The 20,599-nt window shown below is 46.7% G+C and overlaps 1 protein-coding gene across 1 annotated transcript in view; it reads left to right on the top strand.

The window, feature by feature from the left end:
• The window catches only part of LOC147731161 (dynein axonemal heavy chain 11-like), a 1,538,124-nt gene that overhangs the window by 1,025,341 nt on the left and 492,184 nt on the right, over window positions 1-20,599 (top strand). Inside the window, exon 32 of the mRNA XM_086956147.1 lies at window positions 13,481-13,645. Within this exon, the coding sequence (XP_086812273.1) occupies window positions 13,481-13,645 (165 nt within the window). The remainder of the gene's footprint in view (window positions 1-13,480; window positions 13,646-20,599) is intronic.

Below are 20,599 nucleotides of genomic sequence, written 5' to 3'. Positions count from 1 at the left end.
ATAGGTCGGGCGCATTGCTGGCGTGGTTAGCTAATCCTACACGCCAGACCTCTCTGACGACGTCCATGCGCACGGCGGAGGGGGCCGAAGTGCACACTCAACCTGAGATTCTGGGCTGTTACCTGCGCTACTATGAACAATTGTACCGCAGTAGCTCTGCCAGGGACCCCGACCTAATTGAGGAATACCTGCAACCCCTGGAGCTACCTACGCTGGAGCCGGACGTAGCAAAGGCTCTGGGCTCCGACATTGAACTGGGGGAAATCCGCAGCGCCATTAAAGGGATGGCGAGGAATAAGACCCCGGGCCTAGATGGCCTCCCGGTCGAATTTTACTCTGCCTACATTGACCTCCTGGCGCCGAGGCTGCTGATAGTTTACAGAGAGGCGAAGCGGTTGGGACGCCTCCCCGGCTCGATGTGTGAGGCCTTAGTGGTTCCCCTCCTCAAACCCGGAAGAGAATCGACCGACCCGGGGTCCTACCGTCCTTTATCGAAGCTGACGGTTGATTATAAGATACTGAGCAGCATATTGGCATCGAGGCTGCTTGGGCACATGCGCTCTCTGGTACATGAGGACCAGGCTGGATTCATTCCCAAGCGAAACACAACCATGAATATTCGCAGGCTGTTTCGTTTGCTGGGGGAACCGCACACGGAAGCCCCGTGTCCGGTAGTCCTCTCAGTGGATTTGGAAAAGGCCTTTGATAGCCTGGAATGGGACTACCTGCGCAGTGTACTACTGCGGTTCGGTCTGGGAGAGGGCTTTGTCAGGTGGACTGCGGTACTGTATGCCTCGGCGTCGGCCAGGGTGAGGGCAGGCCCGCTGATCTCCTCGCAATACCCGGTGGAGAGAGGCACGAGGCAGGGTTGCTCATTATCCCCGCTGCTTTTCGCGCTAGCGGTGGAACCACTGGCGCTACTGCTCCGGTCGGGGGTCCACTTTAGCGGTTTGCGGACGTCATCGGGCCCACATTATATCTCGCTATACGCTGATGATCTGTTGCTCTTCCTTGAGGACCCGGTGGCTGCCTTGAATGGGGCTGCGTCGGCGCTCACGGCTTTTGGGGAAGTCTCGGGCCTTCGGGTGAATTGGGCCAAGACCTGCATGTTCCCGGTTCGCAGGGGAACGCCCAGCCCCGACATCAGTAGGGAGATTAGGTGGGAACCTGACTGCTTTAAGTACCTGGGGGTGTACATATACCACGACCCGACTGACCTCCTGGATGGGAACATAGCTCGCTGCACTCGCGAGTTGCGTGGCAGCATGGACTTCTGGGCTACCCTGCCGCTCTCGGTGGCAGGGCGGATCGCTCTGCTGAAGATGGTGGCACTCCCCCGGCTGCTATATTACTTCCGTGCGCTGCCGATTTGGATCCCGCCGGCCACCTTCCGTCTATTGCGATCTATGGTGGTGGGATTCCTCTGGGGTTCGGGCCGCCGGAGAGTGGCCCTCAAGACCCTGATAAGGCCGAAAGCTGAGGGTGGTCTTGCGGTGCCGGATTTCGAGAAGTATTACTTGGCAGCGCAACTACAGACCTTCACCCAGGAGGTCGCCAGGGAGTTCCGAGGCCCGGAGACCTGGAGGGGCACCGGGATGGCTAGGCATGTTATCTCCTTCATCGCGTTGCGAAAACGTCTGGCCTTGCAGGACCTGACGCTCGAGGAAAAGACCATTCGCTTATGTTGGAACCGTGTCCACGCCCGGGGACAGTTGCGGTTGCCATATGCACCTGAAATACCACTGGGTATGTTGACGGCCCTGCCTCACGGAGGTGATTGGTCGCGTCTTGGGAACTGGGAGGACGCGGGTCTGCAGCTGGTGGGAGACCTTTACGAGGACGGGGCGCTATTGCCCTTTCAAGAGCTCATAGACCGCTTTGACATTTCTCGTGGCGACTTCCTCTTGCACACGGCTCTGATCCGAGCGATTCAGGCGCACTGGAAAAACGGCCTGGAGGAACCGCCTATGTCCCCGGTGTGCCAGTATGTTATGATGTCCGCGGGAACGGTCAAGACGGTCACATGCCTGTATAGCAGACTGATTAATGAGGGGTTGACCCCCCTCACCACCTTAAGAACCCGCTGGGAGGCAGACATAGGGAAGGAGATTCCGGAGACGACCTGGTCACAACTCATGAGGCGGGCCTGGAAGGGCGCACGCCACGGCCGGTTCCAATTAGTCCACTTCTACGTACTCCACAGGGCCTATTTGACCCCGGCGAAGATCCAACAGTACTTTGCCACGGATTCGGCGGAATGCCCCAGGTGCCGGGCGCCTGAGGCGGACCTCCTCCATATGCTGTGGTCTTGCCCGGCGTTGTCCTCCTATTGGCTTGGAGTGGGAGACACCCTGAATAGGGTAACGGGGAGGTCCTTATCAGTTGACACGGCGGTAGGGCTCCTACACTGGTTCCCGCACACCCCCAAAAACAAGATCTCTAGTAAATTTATCGATCTGGGGCTTCTCCTTGCTAAACGGGAGGTGACCAGGAATTGGAAGGCAAGGGTTGGTCCAACAGAGGTTAAGTGGCACGGCGAACTTCTGAAATGGGCGGCGGGGGAGAGCACGCTGCGATACCAATTAGCTAGGAGGCAGCACAACGAGAAAGCGCAGGAGGCGGCATTAGAATGGGAGACGTTAGTGCAGGCCCTCAGGGATTATTGCGCTTCCAGCGATTCCGAAAGTGAAGATGCAGCACGACCCGAGTCCCGATAGCCAACTGTACTTTAAACATCTGTAACACTCTCGGGGAAATCTCCCATGGGTCTTCCTACACGCATTTCCACACACTGATGGCGGGGTTGGGGGGGTTCTACCTAATTCACTGGGTTGTTGGGGGGGTTTCTTTTGCCTTTTTTTGTAGGATGTTTTAGAAAAGCAGATGAAGATTTATGGATCATCCGGACCAGCTCCGACCTCCTATCGGATCCCCACTGGTGTTCGCCGCCCGACCCTTGGGTTGTGGGCTGAATGGCTGTGTACACATATAACTTGCCAAAGGGAGATGGGATATGTTCTACTCTTTCTGATTGAGCCTATGATGCTGGTCCAATATTTAATTTTGACTAATTCCTGCAATAAAAATATATTTAACAAAAAAAAAAGAAAATGGGGACACACTCTCAGCCTCTCTCTTCTGTCAGCTGGGCGAGCATGTTGCTTCGGCTCTGATCCCGGCCCATGCTGACCGAAGGAGGGGCAGTACTGGGGCCGGAGTGGGAAGCAGTACTTTTGTGTCATCATTGATCCATATTGGGGGCACTGTTAACGGAGCACCTAAACTGTCGTATTACACTTTGCATTATTGATGCTAACAAACTATCGAATTGTTGTATGATGCCTGACCTAATTTGTGCCTGACGAACTACATGCTTAGTGCGCTACACAATGCATTATGTTTCCCTTGCAAATTACTTGATTGTAACATGGCGCATTGCATTATTTTATCATTGCACAGTATCTGATTATAACGTGGCACAGTGCATTATTTCTTCATTGCACCGTACAGGATTGTAGCATGATGCATTGCTTTGTTTCTTCATGGTACAGGGCATGCTGGTAGTGATACGCATTGCATTATTCCTTTTATTGCAAAGTACATGACTGTGGTGCTACATATGATAATGTTTCTCTGGTGCACCCTACACGAGAATATCATTACGCATTGCAGTATTTGTTTCCTTTTGAAACGTATGTGATTCTAGCAATACGACTGGCCTAACCTTTTGGAAACAGTTAGAAGTGAGCTTACCCGTTGGTTAGAAGCAGTGGTTGGGATTAGAACCTACCAACCCACCGGAAAGAATACTACCTAGTCTTATATGTTGATTTTGTATCATTTATGTGGTCATATCGTATAACTTCTTATATAAAGATTATACTCATTTTATAAAAACTTGTGTGGAGTCTATGTGTGGTAACATCATTGGGTTGCTGTGAGTGTGGTTGCACATATTGTACACTCGTGCCTTGGAGATAAGCCTGGCTGCTCGTGCCAAGCTACTAAGGGGGTGAGCAGGTCTATCTCAGGCGGTGTCCTTACTTAGCCTAACGCTGAAGTGAGGAGTCGGGGATTCCCGCCTCCAGCATTTGGTGGTGACAGTAAGCGATAAGGACCCCCACTTCCAACAACACCTAAAACAGAAAGACGTTGCATCCTGTTTACCAGCAGCCCACACTGCACATTAGGTTTTTGTACAATAGTTGTGTCAGGGCCTTTTGTGGAAGCATTGTTCCAAGTACCTCCTAGACCAATTTTTAATCTGTGAGGATTTTATTTCCTCTGCAGAGACTGAAGATAAGAAGGGTCCCGAGAAGTCAAGGGAGGAGCTAAGCCAAAGACGAACGAAGAATATTGGCTCTGCTGCTAAACAAACTCAAGCAACATCCACGCTTCCTTGCACACTCATAGCATCTTCTTGCCACTGCACAGAGGTGGACCTTCACTCTCACAGTTGCATAATTGAACTACTTAAAACAGAACCTTCCCTCTCACAAACAGTGGTATCTCTGTGCTGAGAGACGTACATGTTCACTTACAGCACAAAGCAGCATATAAACGTGCCCTAATTCACATGTTCCAATGCACGAACACAGAACACACCACACAACTACCTGAACAACATAAAAGCAATCCTGAACATTCCCACACTCTTCACTGTGAAAATAATGTAACTAAACTAGTTACTAAAGCGAGAATGTGAGTAAACATCTGCACACCAATCATCCTACTTTATTTAAATTTCAGATAGAAAAACATTAAGCATACTTTCCCTATGTACGGCCCAGTCATCGAAGAAAAGGTTGGCAAAATTATCATACATCCTGCATTTATTTGGGCACATTTATAAACAAACCGTAGGACAAGCATGCAAACAATAAAGGCAAACACTTGCACGGAAATAATTGTTATCTTGTTGGCCAGACACTACTTAGCATGGAGCACCACACCTACGCAGATCAGCCTAGTGCCTCTCTAAGATCACCACCTACAAGGTCCACTTATGTCCACTGCAGAAATAGTAAATACATGAAAATACATGACAACTCTTTAAGGTGTTGCTTTCTTTTTTGAGTGTCACAACCTCAATGACCCAAAATAACTCTTTACCTAAGATTCATATATGCAGCACAAGAATAAATAGGGCCAGATTTATCACTCGCGCAGCAGCTGCAAATGCTGCACTTCGTCATGGAGACTCCTTTGTGCTATAGTGCAAGGGTGTCTCAGTGAGTCTGTAGTGTAGTTCCTATTTTCCCAATAGGCCCTGCGCATTGGAATAACATAAACAGTAGTATGGACGTAGAAGTGCGGATCTTCCAGGTCTCCAGTGACTATGCTAAACTTAATTGGGTTTGTTACCAACTAGCTCAGAGGTCACTGGAAACTTTCTTGACTGAATAGGAAGTGATCAGCTTCCCTGGTACAGACAAGAAGGGATTCAGTTTTCCAACAACCGCATAAACATGACATCTTTGCTCCTTAGAATAAGAGTCAATCTCTAGAGTCGTGTGAAACAAATGACAGTTATTTTACTCAGTCAGTTTTGTGCAGATTACTTTCACCAATATGCAGAGAATAGAGAGACGGGCGTTTTCAATAAAACGTAGTATTTATTGAACAGTCTTTCTTCTCATACAAGAGAAATGAATTGCCACAATTGCAAGACTAGTTATTATAAAAAGTGCGTACAGTAAAATGAGTATTGCGAAATAATACTGTAAAAGCATTGATATGGTTTCTTAGCCATACAATGGTTTAAAATGAATAAAACATATATACATTCATATATACATTAGGCTAACGTACTCAACTGGTGCTTCTAACTACGCCTACCCCAGTGTACCTGACCTAAGCCTAATACTTGGGAGGGAGTAAGTAAGTAGCAGTTTAAGTTAAGTTGGTTTTGCCAAGGTTTGCTTCAAGAATTCTCTCTAAGGGTTTAGTCAACACCATACCTATGGAATAGAATGTTGGAGGTCTTGTATCTCTTTCCAGGACTCGATATCCCAGTCACTCGCAAGAGTAGGCTGGAAACGCCGGAGCTGGATTTTCTCGGCAGGAGAAAAGACAGCGTCTCTCTCAGCGCGTCGAGGAGGAGGAGGGGCAGCGTCCGTGGGCAGCTTGCATCTGCTGGGCTCTGTAAGGGACAGCTGTTCTGCTCCTATGTTCACCACACCATCGTTCGCCGATGTCGTTGAGGCAGCGATAGCATGAGTATCAGCGTGGCAGCGTTTGCTTAAGGCAACGTTGGTAATATTTATACCTGAAAGGTGCCTTGTTTGACGTAAGTTTTTGGACATAAGACGTCAATAAAGATGTCACTAGGAAGTGATCATCTCTTAGTGCTCATTAGAGTTCTATTACTAATCAAAACATAGCAAGCGGGGATTTCTCAGGTTGCTGAGTTTTTATCTTGTTGAAGAACTAGGAGTGTAATCTAGGAATCTTAGATAGTGGCTTCTGCTGTGTCATTTGCTCTAATGAGCTGCAGAGGATGCTGCAGAGGAAGAGATTCTGAAATGTGGCTCTGGTCGTGTGAGGCCAGAGACGAGTTTCTGAATATTGCATTTGATCGGTTATGCACTGATAGATATCAGTACTTTGATATCTATCAGGCTTTTTCAAATTATCCCTATTTCTAAGGTTATATCTTTTCTCAGAGGGCTCCCTCTGGGGAGACTGGTGTTCTCGAGTCAGAGTTCTTTCCCTCCGTCGAGGAGACCTTCCTCTGGACTGGAAAACTTTTTCCTTGGGAGTGGATTGTTTATTTCCATCCCAGCTCTTTTTAGGAGTGTTTGAATTATTTTTAATAAAAAAATTTTCAGGATTTTCGAGCAGTTGGGGCTTTACTGGTTTTCCACCCAAGCTGTCTCCACCTAATTCTTCATAGCATTTTTCTATGATTCTGGCAAGCTCAATTGGTTGATCTGTTATATCTGTTTCCTTCAACTTCTGGCGGATCGCCACAGATGCTGCTCTCCTTTTATGTTGGCTAGTAATATAGCCGAGACCTGCTTGAAGTCTTTCAGTAATTTCATACCAAGAGTTAAAGCAGGTTCTGGACCGTATTCATTCTGAATCTGTTTTAGCACTTTTGGTATTACCGCCATTGACGGAACACCATGTGTTTTTGTGTAAATGGAAGCAAAGACTGTACCCCAAGTGCCACAGTCCTCCACGTGTGGTGCAACCCCCATTGGAAGGCAGATGGTCAAGATTCTGTGTTTCTCAATAGGGGTAGTATTCGGAAATACTGCCTCTATTTGAGTAATTTTCTGTGCTAACCAGAAAGGAATTTGTTCCCGTTTTATGGGTGTTTTACCAAGACATGACTGTATGTTCTGTGGTGTAATTTTATTAGTGTTCCCCTGATGAGGGGTCAGCTGTGGTGTATTAACAGCTGTTTGGACTGTAGCAGTCCGCATTACATATTGGACTAATTGCCTATGTATTTTGATTAATGTTTTTAGCTGTGCTAAAAGTTCTTCTTTTGACATTTTTGCAATGTCTGGATGTGGTGTGTAGCTGGCTAGAACCGGCCACGTTGCTCCTGATCTACCTAGTGGACCGAGCCTGGTAATATGATCATTATGTTTTAGGGCGCCTTTAAACCAGAGCAGATGCTCTTTGAATTTTAATGGAATTTCAATCTCCTCGAAAGGAGCGTACTCTTCCGGTGGATCCCCTACTTTGTAGTAGTGGAACTCGTGTGTTGCGGTCTTTGCTGCTGGAAATTTTATCCATGAATAGAATACCTCTGTCTGCCGATATTCGTGTGCCTCTATCACGAAGACGACTGTGCCACCTTGTGTGGTCAGTCCATTTTCTATACGTTTTGACGTTATAGATTTTCTTAAATGTCCCGGGATGATTATTGCACCCGGTTCAGTAGTCCCGTCGGGACCCTGCTGAGTCGCATCTACTGCGGCATCAGTTCCGTTGTTTTCTACTGACATTTTATAAATGCAGGTTTTGCAGAGCAGGTCTCCAAGGAGACAAAGATTAGGTGCACAATATTTTGGAACACTGTATCCTTCAACGTTGAATAAACCAGAGCTTTACATAGGAATCTCTTCCTACTAAGGTCGGGCGGATTTTAACCTTTCACCCACTCCAGACGTCTATTGGAGTATTTACGGGAGAAAGGGGTCTGTGTGAAAAATGCACGACTGAGTTACTCTAACGTCTTGCGTTAGTTTATCGCCTTACCAAACGTTCGGCGCCATGTAGTGTAGTTCCTATTTTCCCAATAGGCCCTACGCATTGGAATAACATAAACAGTAGTATGGACGTAGAAGTGCGGATCTTCCAGGTCTCCACTGACTATGCTAAACTTAATTGGGTTTGTTACCAACTAGCTCAGAGGTCACTGGAAACTTTCTTGACTGAATAGGAAGTGATTAGCTTCCCTGGTACAGACAAGAAGGGATTCAGTTTTCCAACAACCGCATAAACATGACAACTTTGCTCCTTAGAATAAGAGTCAATCTCTAGAGTTGTGTGAAACAATAGACAGTTATTTTACTCAGTCAGTTTTGTGCAGATTACTTTCACCCATATGCAGAGAATAGAGAGACGGGCGTTTTCAATAAAAGGTAGTATTTATTGAACAGTCTTTCTTCTCATACAAGAGAAATGAATTGCCACAATTGCAAGACTAGTTATTATAAAAAGTGCGTACAGTAAAATGAGTATTGCAAAATAATACTGTAAAAGCATTGATATGGTTTCTTAGCCATACAATGGTTTAAAATGAATAAAACATATATACATTCATATATACTTTAGGCTAACGTACTCAACTGGTGCTTCTAACTACGCCTACCCTTGTGTACCTGACCTAAGCCTAATACTTGGGAGGGAGTAAGTAAGTAGCAGTTTAAGTTAAGTTGGTTTTGCCAAGGTTTGCTTCAAGAATTCTCTCTAAGGCTTTAGTCAACACCATACCTCTGGAATAGAATGTTGGAGGTCTTGTATCTCCTTCCAGGACTCGATATCCCAGTCACTCGCAAGAGTAGGCTGGAAACGCCGGAGCTGGATTTTCTTGGCAGGAGAATAGACAGCTTCTCTCTCAGCGCGTCGAGGAGGAGGAGGGGCAGTGTCCGTGGGCAGCTTGCATCCTCTGGGCTCTGTAAGGGACAGCTGTTCTGCTCCTATGTTCACCACACCATCGTTCGCCGATGTCGTTGAGGCAGCGATAGCATCAGTATCAGCGTGGCAGCGTTTGCTTAAGGCAACGTTGTTAATATTTATACCTGAAAAGTGCCTTGTTTGACGTAAGTTTTTGGACATAAGACGTCAATAAAGATGTCACTAGGAAGTGATCGTCTCTCAGTGCTCATTAGAGTTCTATTACTAATCAAAACATAGCAAGCGGGGCTTTCCCAGGTTGCTGAGTTTTTATCTTGTTGAAGAACTCGGAGTGTAATCTAGGAATCTTAGATAGTGGCTTCTGCTGTGTCATTTGCTCTCATGAGCTGCAGAGGAAGCTGCAGAGGAAGAGATTCTGAAATGTGGCTCTGATCGTGTGAGGCCAGAGACGAGTTTCTGAATATTGCATTTGATCGGTTATGCCAATATAGGGGTACAAAGGGGATTATAGCGGTATAGGGGCATAAGGTCACAGTATTGATCGGGGTCCTAGATTAGAACGCGACAAGTCTAGCATAGGTTTTGCTCGGGAAGGGTACCCAGTACAAAATATTATGCTTAGACTATTCTTCTTTGTATGTGAGCTGTAATGTGCAGCACACATACAAAGTCAGATAAGGAAGGAGAAATTAAAGCATTTCTCCTTTGTTGTGCCTACTTCAAAAGGGCAAATTTCTCTGATGCAAAAACCTGCCTACTTTATCTAGTAAATAGGGTTTAACATCCAAAACCTTGGGTGGTTGCATGGGCACTCCCATGTACCACCCATGGTACGCCCCCTTGGCGCTAAGCTGCATCGCGTTACTTTCACATTATTTCCAGTGCTAAATAAGTTTACAGCTGGAAAGTAAGTCAGGAAAAAAGATTTTGTTCCAATTTGCGTCACGTTTGTGATGCAAACACTGCGTCAAATCCAAGTGATTCTCCCCCTTAGAATGACCTCTCCTTTGCATGTGGGATTGCTTCTCCAAATGGTTATTATTACGATTATTTTAGCATGCCTCAACCAACATTCATGCAGAATAAGTTACCATGAAAACATCCAGACATGTACATGGTGCCGCCTTATTTATACAAGGGCAGATGTCGAAGATGTGGTCCATTACCCCAGCAGTGTTTCTCAGCTCAGCCAATCTTACCATCTGAAAGGCCCACAGCTTCTTTGTGCACCTTGTCGACTCTTACACGAGAATGCTGATTAGTAGAGCAGAGTAAAGTGGCAGAGCGTGCATTAAAGATTCAGGGCACGCACAGAGGTTTCTCCTATGCCTCAGCGGCAGACGTTTTAAGTTTCTTTACCAATGCGCCGTGCTAAATGCACCCACACCAAACAGTGCTCACTGACCCACACTTGAAAGATGCAACACCATAAAAGCAGCCTTGGTTATGTACCCAAGGTCTCGCCAGCTCAAAAATGTCTAAATAACTCCGCAATGGTCATAAATAAGCTTAGTATAACAAGCCCCGACACACATGAATATGTGTGAATGCGAAAACTGCATTTGCCAGCATATATGTCCTGTCCACCATCCCCACAGAGCTGTTGTCTCCAGCCTATTTCTGACACCTGGTAGCCTTCACAGCAGGCTGCCCAGCCCTCCCCCACTGCATGCCCAGTTGTCGTCTGAGGGCACTACTCATCCTGGAGCCATGCTGCTCTCAAAGGTTCACCTCTCATTGCATTTTGTCAAGCTGACTGCACACACTGATGGGCCTTCCTTCTCTGCCCTAGGCCCCGAGTGGGCAAGTCACTGATGACTGAGGATCTTGATGCAAGTCCTCTTTTTGCCTCGTAAAGAAATGAAGTGACCACTGCAGTGGATTTTAAGTGAAGCCAGAGCACTCGCATGGGAAGCAATCCTCTCCAATCCAATTACTTGTACATTTCATTTGCATGCAGTCTCCTCCACAAGCAGGTTAGCATCCCTGCTCAGCACCTCCTCCTATCTCCTAATCATACCCAACACTCCACCGGCATGGAAAGCTCCCGGCATCACATTCTTATTCTTCAGATATCATTACCTGAAATGCTAATTTTCAGACACAGACTGTAAAATGTGGATTTACTGTATATCCTTTTTTTTTTATAAAACGCACTTCATTCAGTTTGAGATCATCTCGTTCAGCATCTATCTCTAGTGTATAGTTGGATTTTTTGGGGCGAGATCTTGTGTCCCGCCCATGCCGTTATATCCCTTTTAACATTCCCTTTTTCTCCACCATGCCAGTCCTCCCTTTTATCTAACAATCAAAAAGTACCTTGATTCCTGACCTCCAGCCTTGGTGAGCTGCCCTAATGATGACCAAACTGAATACCCTTTATTCTAAAAAAGTACAGTACTATAAGCACATAAATAATAATAAAAAGAACATCAATAAAGAGGACGTATTTTAAGATGGGAAACATCCTTTTAAGATTGGCGTGCGTACATTGTCGTTTGGTAAATATAGCGCCAAGATACACTGGAGTAGGAGAGATCTCAGCCTTGATATCAGTATCAATCAGGCCCTTAAGAAGCCCAGGATTTGTTAGGACATCCTCTGGAGGGCTCAGTAGGGCTGCAGCCTTTGTAGGATTGGGTGTTAATATGTGTGTAACGTGTATGATCTGTTCTATTTTAACACTTTGTCGGATGCCACCTATACATATATACGCTTGTCAGCCATGGGTTATTTGTTCAGAATCAGAGTTGTTGTGTTTGTACATCTGCCTTTCCAATTTTGTCTGTACCAGATAAAGTGATGTATTGGTGGATGTAATGTATCCCGCTCTGCATTTTCAGCATGGAAAGTATTGCCTATACTAGGGGTGAGGGGCTCAAGAAGGTCTTCCAGGTTCAGTGCCCATGTATGTAGGGTAATTGGTTTCTCTGTGTCCTTTGCTATTTTATATAAGAACACCCTCTAATCAGCACCCCAGGAGAGGCCTTATTCCTAAGAGTGTCAGCGTGCCGGTGCGTGCATAGCCCTTCAGTCTATGGTGATCATGAATGTAGCTAATAGCAGTGCTAAGTCTGTAAATCTACTTTTGAGTTTCCTCTTAACAATGTGTGAGGAGTTCCTCAACAAATACACCAGCTATTGCTACATTAATGTTGTCCATTACTTTTGTGCAGTATTCTTGTATTAACAAAGTTGGCGTTGTTTATGTGGTATCTGGGGCAACGCCTGAGTAACTGGAAAATATGTTTTAAAGCTTGGCTTGTATAAGAAAGGTTTTGTGAAAATAGCTATATTGTGTGACCGTAAACCTACTGTTCCTAGAGACTTGTGGTCTGTGGGTGAACATACTTCCCAAAGCCAAAGTGTATACAATTATTGATTTTTGTGGTACTTAAACGATACCTGATATGCAAGCTCTAGACTTTTATAGTCGGCACCTATGTAGAAAATAATCTCTTTGATATTTTAATTTACAAAAAGAGGGTACGTTTGAAGTTTTTCTGGAAGGACCGGAAAATCCTGGTCTTAAACAGGCGAATCGAGGAAAATGCTTTATTTCTCCTCGTTTTTGGTTTTTTCCATGTGTGCTGCCTTGTGCAGTACACGTGGAAAAAGCAAATTGCCATGGTTTGTGTATGTACAGGAAGGTGTCCCTTCCTGTACATAGACCTTTTTTAAAAATGCCATTCTGTCACTTTCCTGTGTGCCGCTTAAGGCAGCACACATGAAAGTGAGAGAATTGCATTTAGGATTGTTTATGTGCAGGAAGGGACACCTTCCTACACATAAACAAACCTCCCCTACACACAGACACCCTGGCACTCTGGTGCAAGGGTGCCTGCATTGGCGCTAAGTTGTTAAACTTAGCGCCATCGCAGGGGAAAACTCAAGACTGCACCATATCCTTGTGAATATGATGCAGCCTTGCGCTTCCGAAGTAGCAGAGAGAGGCGTTAAGTCAAGAAGGCTAACGCCTCTCTCCGCCACGTCCTTGTGAATATCTCCCACAGTGTTTCTTCAACATTGCCAGATTTGCCTAGATTGTACATTTCAAATACATCCTGCCTTTTACACAGCTTTTCTCTTATAAAAATTAAGAAAATGTTATTGCCTCTGAAACATAAAACAACTGTTTGTGCATCTGGAGGTTTACTTCAAAGGCATCCACAACAAGAAATTAACACATTTTTCTTTAAAGAAACGACATAAAAGTCGAAATTATACCTCTTCTTCTTTTTGATATTAAAGCAGAACTTAATTGCTGGAACCCAGAATTATTCTGGAAGCTCAAAAGATAAGCAAGATTGAAGGGCGGTGAAGTGCATTTCATATATTACCACCGTTTGAATTACAGGTATAAAATTTACCATTTTCTTTTCAGTCTGAACTCACAAAGCAACAAAATTATTTCAAAATTGAGCTGAAAATGCTTGAGGATGAATTACTGACACGCCTTTCAGCAGCCGAAAGCAATTTCCTCGGTGATACCCTTCTGGTTGAGAAGCTTGAAACAACCAAACACACAGCAGCAGAAATAGAAATGAAGGTAAAATTAGAAAAAGAGATATCTCGAATGTAATAACAATCATTTGCCAATATTAAACTGGCTCTTTTTGATCTAAAACAAAGGTTCTTCTGTTTTATAATTATGATGGCGATATAATGTCTCCTTTTCTTCTTCCTGTGATTATTGGGGAGATTCCTGTCACTCTGCAATGCTTCATCAATTCCTTTTGAATGAACTTTCTATTTCGATCATTTTCTCGCAGTTGCTTCTTAAAACACCTTGGCTATACTTTATGTTGTTGTTGGATATAGACTCTTCTTGTTTAAATAGCAGTCTACGTGTTTTATTTTCTTCTGAGTTTAAAAAAATGTACCTAAGCTATTGCTTTCATTTGGAAAAACGACAGCAGTCCAAATAAATGTGATTTTTTCCCTTATAGAGATTATGAGACGCTTGATTAAAAAAAAAAATTAAAAAATGAGTGGAAGGTTTTTACTGCACCTGATAAATACTTCACCCCACAGTACCACTATTCGCTAGGTCTACCGTGTCCGTATTTAGCGGTTGTGGCAAACACATCACAACTACGCCGCCCACTATTACTTGGGGCCATGGTCTGTGTTCGTAATCCTAACTGTGTTGGTCTTCACAACCATTTGCAATGTATTCAGCCTTAGACCCCCCAGGGTATTTGCCGCACTTTACAAAGTTCAAATCAAATCATTTAACACATTTACTTCTAAATTCATACTTGCACAACCCAGGCATAAATAATGCGACAAGCGTGGCAAAAGTGCACCAAACCACCATTTGTACAAGCAGTTTATGTGAGAGAAAGTGATTTTAAGTACAATAATTTTCCATAAATTGGAAAATAAAACAATATGATACATTTGAATGTTTTTGATTACCTAACCCCTACATATAGTTCCGTTTCACTGGAAGTTGTGTCTTCAGGTCTCTGGGGAACTGTCCACTTTACAGTGAGGAATCATTCTGACTGGTATGGCAGAAGAGGATTCACGCAGAAATCAATCTGTTTGGGGCACATAAGTCTGAATTCATGCCTGCAATGATGATAACTTTATATAGTTATTTGGTTTATTTTGCTGTTAGCACTTTAAAAGAGTACTGTTTAGATGGTGTATGGTCATATGATTTGTAGAAGTTGGTGTGTAGTCTCCAAGGCTACCTCATTTAAAGAGAAAATATGATTCAAGATTAGAACTTTCTTCAATGAAGTGTATGCCATATAGTTGCAGCCTTTGCACTAGTTATGCTGCGCCTGGGTGTGGAATTCTGACATCACATTGAAGAACTCTTTAATTAGGCAAGTTGCATGTGAAATACAATGGGCATAGTGGTATCACTTCTCTTTCTCGAATGTTATTTTGTAGAATGTGTACTCTCATTAGAGGCAATGTTGTTGTGTTTGTATGTTTTTCTTTGTCTTCCTGGGCTTTTAAATTAACTTCACATTCCAAGAATGGATATATGTTTTTAGATGTGGAATTCACTAATTTGTTTATGTATATCCCTGCAATGAACACTTCACTCTTTTTAGTCGGGTGGTTTCTAAATTGTCAGGTTTCTCAGGCGGATTGCAGCATCCGATTGAAGGTGTAAGATCATCTCCTAGTCAGGTTTCAAAGAAGGATTAGGTTGATATTGGCTCACAGGCCATAAGTATGTATTCTGTTTTTTCTTAGAGAGGTAGGGTGAATTAATTTCCAAGTCAGGGGTGTGGTAGGTCTGTTGTTAGTGTAGATGATATATTATCAAATAATCTAAGCTACACAAGATTAGCGATGGTATCAACCTCAAGAATGTATGAAGTAATGTGTCCCCACAGGTAAAAGTTTAACGGCAACTAACTTAGCATAGTCAATTAAATAAGCCTTAAGTCAAGATGGGACATGAGTTTTTTAAACTTTTGAAAGGATAAAGGTGTATTAAATTTTTAAAGTGCAATACAATAGGCAAAAATAAAATTTAGTCAAAATACATGGTAAATCAATAAAGGGATTTAGAATAAGGCTCAGTCAGACGCAGCATAACCTCTGAAAAGAAGTGAAGTTTCAGAGAAAAATAGTCCTATTCACGAGACAGACTGACAATCATCAGCTCTCTAAAGTTGGGGCAAACCAGACCTGGCTCACCTCCAAAAATTAGTCTTTATATCACAAAATCTCACAGTGAAAATCACATTGTCACCATCAGATGATTGCATTATCACACAAATCTACAAATCAGAATACAAAAGGTAATACAGTATCATCAAGCACCATCACTTAAATTAATATAAATACAACGCAATTGGCCTAATGCCATCGGACGTGTCAGTGCAAACCTGTTTACATTCAAAACTATGACTTATACAGTGAATAGACCATCAGTAGCAAAAACAGAAAGAGCCGTGAATGTAGGAATATCTTCCTTCGGAGATCTTCAAGAACAGCCTGTCAATACAGAACATTTCATGATGCGCATTTTGCTATGTGCAAATAGAAGAGAAATGAAAACTCACAAAATGGCTGCGTTAGGATTAAAGATGGAATTTTGTCCTAGTTCACTCATGCATAGAAAATTACAGTTTTGCAAATTGCAGCATTTTTTGGTGCACAAAAGTTCATAACGTTAGGCACACAATTTAAATAAATCAAAATGATCTCCATCATTAGGAAGTATATTTTCTGGTTGGTTACATATTATTTATGGCTGCTCTTGCTGACGATGATTATATATAAAGTGTTGAGATTGTCACTGGAGCTAATGTCTTTGATGATGGTGCTAGTGGCTCCTAAGGCCAGTATGGTAACAGACACACGGCTGTAGAGTTCTCTTCCTGGCTGTATCTTGTATGACAGGAGCTCAGTTTAACGTTTCAGTAGATGGTCTTGTAGTCAGTGTGGTAGGCGAGATAATGCTGATGATTATTGTTCTTGCCTAAGAGGCAGCTAAGGAAGTGGTATAACATTGACCCTTGCAGCCCCCAAGGTATGGGGGCCCCCTGAGCTCCAGGGGGACCCTTGCAGCACTGTGCATAGGTAGTGGGCCTCTGGCCTGGGAGCTCCTCACTGGGACTAGAACACTGGTCACCCCCTCCATGTACTATGCAGGGGGGGAGCACTCAAGTTTAGTTATGCAACTGAGCAAAGGATGAGTGGTCATTGCTGTTGCTGCTATGGCAGCCATTGTAATGTTAATCATTATTGTTTCACTAGTGGATAATTTCTCTGGCCATTATTACAACAAACATAGGGGCATATTATCAATGGTGTGCATTGAATATAGCAAATCGCGCTTAGCGTAAATTTGATTATCGCCGTCGAGCGCTGTATTACATCGTCGTGTTAGCAGCTTATTAGCAACGCTTAGCTCACAGGCGATGTACAAACCAGCGATAGACGGCGATTATCATCAGCGTGTGAAATCAAGCGATGATTTCACAGTGCTAATGAAAAGCTTATCTGAAAGAAACAGGTTAATGTTAGATTCCTTACCTTAGAATATCCCCAGGCATCAGACTGGATCCGGATAGTTTTGCGTAGCAGTACCCCTGCGCGTCAGTAGGCGTCGTCAGCGGCTCCTCGTCCGTCGTCGTTGGCGCCGGGATGACGTCGCAAGAGTGCTTAGACGCCGCCATTGCGCGCTGACGTCAGTTCTTCTTTTTTCCGCGCCAGCAAGCGCAGATCCGGAAAAAGCAGTACTCCCTAGTCACTTTTTGACTAACCTTTTAGATATTTTTGATCCTGTTTCGAGTCGTAAGACTATCAGTGCCGGTAGGGATGGTCAGGTTCAAGCCCTGTGCCTCTTGCAACCGTCTGATGTCTGTTACCGACCCCCATCGCTTGTGCCTGCATTGCCTTGGGGCCGACCATGATGACAAGTCATGCCCCGACTGCCGGGCCGTGACGTCGAAGGCAAGGCGGGAGCGGTCCCGTAAGCGCCTCGAGCTCCGGCAGTCGGCCCGTGCCGTTCACGGTCCAGGTCGAGGAGGAGGTCGAAAGACCAATCGCGGGGTCACAGTCATCGTAGCTAGGCGAATCGACACCATTCGTCGGGCTCCAAGTCCTCAGGTAAGAGGCAGAAGAAGTCGAAGAGACGACACCGCTCTTCCGACTCCCCCCGACGCTCGCGTGATGCGGCCGGGGGTTCGGGCAACACCGCCCACGCAGCTCCTCCGGAGCCGCAGGCACTGCTGCCAGTTCCATACCCGCCGGTCCCTGGGCTGAACGCGATGCCGGAGGAGATCGATGCCTTCCTCATGGCCATGAGGTCGCTCTCTCCTCCGTCGGGGCCCGCTGTGGCGCCTTCGGGCCCGCGGCCCCGACTGGGAGCCCAAGCAGGCCGGGTGCTTTGGCCCCGGCGCCGTCGGGTGCTTCGGTCCCGGCGCCATCAATGACTTCGGTCCTGACGCCGAAAGGCCCCACCGGATCCGGATCTGGATCCGGGTCGCCGCTGGTCGACCTTAGGACCCCTCTGCTGGCGCCGACCCTCATGGTATTGCCCCCGACGCCGTCCCCGGACGAAGTTGTCCCTGGTCCCTTCCTCGGTCCGGATCCGGCATCGGACCGGGGTCGCTCGACGCCGCATTCGACACCAAGAGAAAAGCAATTCTTCTATGATCCAGCCCCATCCTTTGAACCTGACTATCAGGAGATGAGAGGCGAGGGGGATTGGGAGGGGTCTGAGGACCCTCTGGCTTGGGAGTGCCAGTAGTATCAGGACTGGGCAGTGGATCTAGGGGAGGCCAGTGGTTTGGACACTTCACCCAACACTGGCTTTGTCTTCCTTCCTACCGTGGCTATGGAGGAGGGGGCTGCTTACAGCGTGGTGCTGACGAGGGCGGCCAGGGCCTTGGCTCTTGAACTCCCCGTCGCGGCCGTGAGGACTAACCTCCTCACTGAGGTCCTTAAACCACACGGAAGCTCTTCGGAGCCTCTACTGCCGTTTAATGAGGCCCTTACTGATGTTCTGTGGCACATGGTCCAGGCCCGCTACAGGTCCCCCTGTAGATCGGAACGTGCCAGGCACCACCGCCCGTCCCCGGGCGACCCTAGCTTCCTGTCCATCCACCCCGCCCCGAGAGCCTGGTTATCCAGGCCTCTAACTCTCAGACCGCATTCCCGACTGCTCCACCTGATCGGGAATCCAAAAGGTATGAGCAGTTCGATAAGAAGCTGTTCTCCTCACTCAGTTTGGGGTTGCGGTCTGTCGACACTGCTTGCCTTTTGGGCCGTTATACCCACTCTCTGTGGGACACGATCGCGGAAGTGCTGCCAGGTTGCCCAGAGGGGGCCCGGGTCAAACTTGCTCAAGCCCTTGCGGAAGGGCAAGATGCAGCCCGGTATTCTATCCGATGTGGGCTGGATACCACAGACTCGCTGGGTAGGGCGATTTCTACGACGGACGCGGTTAGCCGCCACGCCTGGCTGAGGTCCGCCAACTTTTCGGCTGATGTCCAGAATTCCCTCATGGACATGACGTTTGATGGCCGTCGCCTCTTTGGTGACAAGGCAGACAGTGCGCTTGAGCGTTTCAAGGACTCCAGGGATACGGCCAAGTCCTTGGGCCTGTCGGGCCAGCGCCACCAAACTTTGTCCTTTTGCTCCTTTCGTGGCCAAGGAAGGGGCGCCCCCTCACGTCCTGCCAGCCACCGGCCGAAGACTAACATCCAGCGTGGCGGCGGATGTGGTAACCGCCGTGGCAATGCCAGGGGACAGCGGCAAGGCCAGTCCACATCCACCCCCGCAGCATCCGCCCCAAAGCCCTCCTAGTCTGAGCTTTCAGGCCCATTTGACGCCAGTGAGGGGCAGGGTTCGCCATCACCTCCTCCACTGGCGTATCATCACATCGGACAGGTGGGTGCTGCAAGTTGTCCGAAGGGGCTACTCGCTCCTCTTCGAGGCGACCCCTCCAGCCATGCCATCGCAGTACCACCGCATGACGGGGGATCACTTGCAACTTCTCCAAGAGGAAGTTACCGCCCTCTTGGCAAAGGGGGCCATTGAGCACATTCCTGGGCCAGAAGTAGAGTGTGGTTGTTACTCCCACTACTTTCTGGTTCCCAAGAAGGACAAAGGGGGCCTACGTCCTATCTTGGACCTGCGGAACGTCAACGGCTTCCTCCGGAAGGAGAAGTTCAAGATGCTGACTTTGGCTCAGGACTTAGCTGCCTTAGACCCTGGAGACTGGATGGTGGTGTTGGACTTGCAGGACGCTTCTTTTCACATCCCCGTCCTGCCTGCCCACCGGTGCTACCTGCGGTTCACAGTAGGCCATGAGCACTTTCAGTTTACCGTGCTCCCCTTTGGCCTTACCAGCGCCCGTCGGGTGTTCACGAAAGTGATGGCAGTTTTCGCAGCTCATCTGCGCAGATTGGGAGGTGCCAGTCTTCCCCTATCTCGACGACTGGCTGTGGAAGGTGGGCTCGCCCCAGACAGTTGTCAACCACCTCTAGACTACTGCCGACCTGCTGGGGTTCTCCATCAATGTGCCGAAGTCACACCTGTGTCCCTCTCAAAAGCTCCTCTTCACCGGAGCGGTTCTGGACTCGGTGCGGTTTCGGGTTTATCCTCCCGAACAGCGGGTTCGGGATATTCAGGATTTGATTCCGATCTTTCAGCCTTTATCCCGAGTCTCGGTCAGCTGTGGTTTCTGGGACTGATGGCCTCCTGCATCCTTCTGGTGCATCACGCCCGGTGGCGGATGCGGGCTCTGCAGTGGGACCTGAAGTTTCAGTGGGCCCAGCATCAGGGCAACCTTTCCGACCACGTCCTGATCTTGGAGGGCAATGCGAGACAGTTGCAGTGGTGGCTCACGGACCGTGAATGGGTCAGCACTCAGCAGCAGATCCCTCTTCCTACCTGAAGAGAAGTAGAGTCCACACAGCAGGTAAGTGGAACTACGACTTTATTCCACGTCCAGTTACAGCAACTCCCCGGCAGCAACTGCCAAGGGAAGAATCAAACAAGTGTTCCACGCAGGGAA

The sequence above is a fragment of the Lissotriton vulgaris genome, chromosome 2_1 (assembly GCF_964263255.1).
Source record: "Lissotriton vulgaris chromosome 2_1, aLisVul1.2, whole genome shotgun sequence".
Taxonomy (NCBI): Eukaryota; Metazoa; Chordata; class Amphibia; order Caudata; family Salamandridae; genus Lissotriton; species Lissotriton vulgaris.
Note: the sequence above shows the minus strand (reverse complement) of the source record. Positions and strands in the feature narration are given on the sequence as shown.